This window comes from Olea europaea, chromosome 6, assembly GCF_002742605.1.
Source record: "Olea europaea var. sylvestris chromosome 6, O_europaea_v1, whole genome shotgun sequence".
Lineage (NCBI taxonomy): Eukaryota > Viridiplantae > Streptophyta > Magnoliopsida > Lamiales > Oleaceae > Olea > Olea europaea.
In genome coordinates this window covers 6,654,414-6,659,098 of record NC_036242.1, presented here as the reverse complement: position 1 = coordinate 6,659,098, position 4,685 = coordinate 6,654,414, and the positions used below count along the sequence as shown (strand labels likewise).

Sequence of the window (4,685 nt, the reverse complement as noted above, 5' to 3'; positions counted from 1 at the left end):
TTTCCCTACGGCGTGCACAGATTTACGTTCAATAACCCCATGACAGCAGTTGTGCTCATGATGGATAGTTATTGCGAGTTCTTTAGTAGTACCAGCATTCCACCGCTAAAGTAAATTCCCATGACTGATTCTTTTGATTAATCCCCAACTATGATGTCACTCATTTTGTCGCGACCGTCCAATATAAGGGGAAAAAAAATTCGACCGAACTAGCACGGTTGACCGCAGGGGCTCCTTAGGTGCTGGCCTATAGCGACCCGTGCTGGCTTCGCTCTGGATAAGAATCTAGTGCATCCCCATTTGTTGCATTAAAAGCCAATTCATCAACTGAAGCACAAATAGAGCTATAAAAGAAAAGTTTTATACATAAAGCTAACAAGGAATCAAAAAAGTTCGCTTCTTAATGCACAGCCATGAGTTTCCCCAGTGGCATGCACAGACTTACGTTAAATAATCCCATGGCAGCACATGTTGAGCTGATGACAGATAGTTATTTGCCAATACAGTTAACAAGGAATCAAAAAAGTTCGCTTCTTAATGCACGGCTTATGTTCAATAATCCCATGACTAAGCTCATAACAGATAGTTATTGTGGCTCTCTAGTCAATAAAACTACTTGTACAAAGTTGAATTACAAAGTGTGTTGACAAAATTCAGACCATTGATTTGAAATGATTTAAAAATCTGTTTTTGAAATGATTGGTATGGATGTTATTTTGTCAACTAACTTTCTAATCCATCTTTGTAAGTGTAACATAACTCCTCTCTACTAGTACCAACATTCCACTTGGAGAACCACTTATAGTATCACTAAAGTAAATTCCCATGACCAAGTTTTATTTTTACTTTTTTGATATAGATTTCGAAAGAACCTATCGAATGATCATAATTTGAAAATAAAAATTTCGATGTAAATAATAAGTTAAAGTACCATCTAATAACATTTTCTTGCTTTAGCTTAAAATACTACATATTAAATTCAGAATTATGTTGATATCTATTATAACTCTATTTTTTCAATCAAGTCTATTCTTGAACATTAATTTGACCTAATTTCAACTAAGCATTTTTTAATAAAATAATATTATACGCAAATTTAAAATTTTTCTTATTTTTTTAACCACACATTATCCATCACAACACTACTACAAAATGCATTTTTTGAGGGGAAAAAAAAGGGAAGGGGCTCAAACAAGCCATAAGTAAAATTTGCCAAGTAACAAAGAAGTTACTTTTTAAAACTCCGCCAGTATAGATCTTAACCATGATTTGAATTACTTGATCTTAATATAAATTAAACTAGGTATGTCATTTGACTGCCAAATCTTGTCCGAATTGAAACCCAACATTGCATAAGCAACATAATAAACATTGCATAAGCAACATAATAAAAAAGAGAAATTTGAGAGTAACGTTCATGGAAGAATCTATTAAGGCCCGACTTCTGCTTTTACTTCTTCTTCTTATAAAAATGTTTTATAAAAAAACTGCTTTAAACCAACTTTCTCTAAAAACTCTTCTAACCAGACTAAACATTCCAAAAAATAAAGCAACTTCTTAGTTTCAAAAGCAACTTTTTGATTTTCAACGGCCTTATCCAATGACCCTAAATGTTAATTTTAATTTTAACTTCAGATGCCATGTAACAGCATCAATAATATAAAGTCATAATCTCCTCTGTACAATTCAAAACCGCCCTCCAGTACCTGCTCATCACTTGGTGTTTATTGCAACACAATTTGAATTTCACTCTGAAGTAAACCTAGAAATTCTGATCCATCAAATAGTCGCAGTTTACAAAATGGGTACAATAGTTACTCGAATAAACATTGGCTGTGAAGATAAACAAGACTTTACAGCACTCCGTTCTGGCTTCAAAATGTTCAACTTTGGCATGGTTAATGAGACTTCTCCAGGCACAAATTGTTCCATATCATTCTAGCCGCCAAGTAACAGAGACAAATGGAAGTCATCTTCTCGAGCATCATCCAGATGAATTTTCATGTAGCAGCACATACTCCCGGCTGCAAAACCACAAGCAGGAACACTCAGGAAAAGATAACCAAAACTGAAAATATGCACGAGTCAATATTCTTATGTGGGCACAGGAGGAAATTCATTGAGTGTCTACATCAATAGCTTGACCAATTTCACCATAAACAAAAGATTCAGATTATCTAAACTACTTGAAAGCAATCATCAAAATAAGAAAAAATGTCATTATAAAAGTCTAGAACAGGTAAACAGAATGACAAAATGTCTGAACAACTCAAGTGATATATATAAGGCTAGAAGGGATATGAACAACTCAATTTTCTTCTGTTCATCAGAACTGCATGAAGTTTTTTTTCCTCTTTGCTCTTCTTTTCCCAGAAACAGTTTCCCATGTAAGTTTCTAGGTATTCAAAGAAACTATAGAAATAAGGGGCTTGGCCTCAAATCACAGGTTTAACCAGTAATCAAATAGAAACGCATGTTAAACATATAAAGTAAGGTTACTATCGAAAAAGTTTTGAAGTTAAAATATGGTGGCTCATTTCAATTTCAAGGTCAGGAAAAAAATAAGTATAACAGATTTAGTGCAGTACACTATACTCTGGGGTTGTAGATGGATTTATATCTAACAGCACGTAGACTGAATCGCTCCAACTAGTTGTGCATTGAAAACCTGGACTTTCCAGAGAAAAACCTGGATTTTTATAATAGGTCTTATATCACTTTGAATCCCTAAGGTGGTCTAGTCCCTACATTCTCATTCTTTTCTTATTGGGTAATTCGCATTCATCTTGAAGAACGTGAAGGGGAAAGTGAATGAAAATTCTACACAAGAAATCTATAGCAAGAGGATGATCAAATAATTGCCGCCAACCATTATGATACTAATAAGCAAAGTACCATTTCACATCTACGAATATGGACATGCCACAATTACCTTTGAAAATATGGCAAACACATGAAGAGGTATAGTTGGTACGTACCTACTATTCCCAAACTTAATTGTATCTTTTTCAAAAAGCTCATAGTATCTCTGTGGTTCTAATCGATCATCCTGCAACATGGGAAAGAAAATATCAAAGAAAATCGTAAAAAAAATTACTAGGACACCACTTTGAATTGAATATACAATATTCTCCGGAAATTGCTTACATTAATGAAGGTCCCATTTGTGCTTCCAAGATCCATCAAATACGGTCTAGAACAATGCACAAGATGTATGAGTTCATTTAAATAATACATTGGCATCATCATCTCGTGAACATCAAACAATCTAAGCAGACAGCCTCAGTCTTACCTTACTTGCTTAGACATGGTACCATCTGGGTTCTCCTTTTCCACTTGCCTACAAAAATATAAACCAAACGAATACTTACATAAATATGCATTAAATATAAAAATATAGAGGAAATGGAATCTTCTAATATGGTCCCCACCGATACTGAAGAACAGCGTGTTGTTTGCTGCAAGATGGGTGATCTGTAGGGATGTCAGCAACCCTCCTCTCTCTCCCGAAAAGATAGCAGCTCAAACGATGCACGTAGAGAGGTTCTACACTTTCAGAAGTCCAAAGATCAGTGATTCACACAACTAAACAAAGATGGTTTGCATGAACACTAAATTCTTTCCTGAAGCCAAAAGGAAGAAGTAGATGAATATAAGCCAGGTAAAAAGTAATGGAAACTAGTTGCAAACAGAAAATAAAAAGGAAGAATGGATATCTACAGAACATAAATACACTTCCAACCACAACTGAAAATTTTACCATGTGCCAAATATTGAGAGAAAAAGAATGAAGTACATTAAAAAAGGGGTAAAAAATCAGTCCATTGCATCACAAACAATCATCTACAAGCTGCAATACACGGCAGTCAACTACTATGACAGGGATCACATGAGGATAGCTGCAACTTTGTATTTGGCATTTTGATGGTTATGATATTCATAGCTAATTGTTATGAGATTTGTATTAGAAGATGGGGTAAGAAAATTGGGAATGATATTCAATGCCAATATACAGAGAAATCTACCAAAGACATAAGGACCAAAAACAATAAGGTCATGATAAGAGTCAATCTTTGATGACCATTTTAAACAAATTAGCAATTGGAATATAACCATATAAAAATGATGAAGGATTGATGATACAGACTCAATTAAAGACATGAGATATGACAAATAATTATTTACCATTCAGCACTTCACCACCCTTGAAAACATACAACCGCCACCTTATTTCTGGTTTTCGGGCGTCTGGAGGCTCATTGAACAGCAGTGTTATACCTAATTAAAAATCAAATTATGTCAGAAAAATTATACAAAGAGAAATTAAACATGAACAAATCCAAGAGTTACACCTGAAGATTTCTTTATAAAGTGCAGGTAGCAAAAGTTTATTGTAATTTTTAAAGGCTGAGGAGTTTAAACTACAGGCTGATGCCAGATACAGAACCTATCAGCTATAAAAGCGAAGTTTATTTCATCCAATTAGCAACTGCATTTCCTATTCTTTTCCTCTATATTATTGTTTACAACATCTACAGATGCACATATAAAAAGATACTGAAAATAAATGTTCATTTTCCTACTTGCTTTTACCACTACATAAAACAAACCAGAGCTGTAAAAGATTGCTCTCTATGTAGCTCATCCGGCTCCCATGATAAGCATCCAGTGACATGTCAAAACAT

At 34.3% G+C, this 4,685-nt stretch overlaps 1 protein-coding gene across 1 annotated transcript in view; it reads right to left on the bottom strand.

Moving 5' to 3' along the window:
* Window positions 1-1,613: 1,613 nt before the first annotated feature.
* Window positions 1,614-4,685, bottom strand: part of LOC111395063 (FHA domain-containing protein DDL-like) — a 6,973-nt gene continuing 3,901 nt past the window's right edge. The window contains exons 4-10 of the mRNA XM_023021085.1: window positions 4,491-4,595; window positions 4,186-4,278; window positions 3,432-3,546; window positions 3,293-3,340; window positions 3,148-3,193; window positions 2,979-3,049; window positions 1,614-2,024 (exon numbers count right to left, since the gene is read on the bottom strand). Of these exons, the coding sequence (XP_022876853.1) occupies window positions 1,985-2,024; window positions 2,979-3,049; window positions 3,148-3,193; window positions 3,293-3,340; window positions 3,432-3,546; window positions 4,186-4,278; window positions 4,491-4,595 (518 nt within the window). The 3' untranslated portion in view covers window positions 1,614-1,984. The remainder of the gene's footprint in view (window positions 2,025-2,978; window positions 3,050-3,147; window positions 3,194-3,292; window positions 3,341-3,431; window positions 3,547-4,185; window positions 4,279-4,490; window positions 4,596-4,685) is intronic.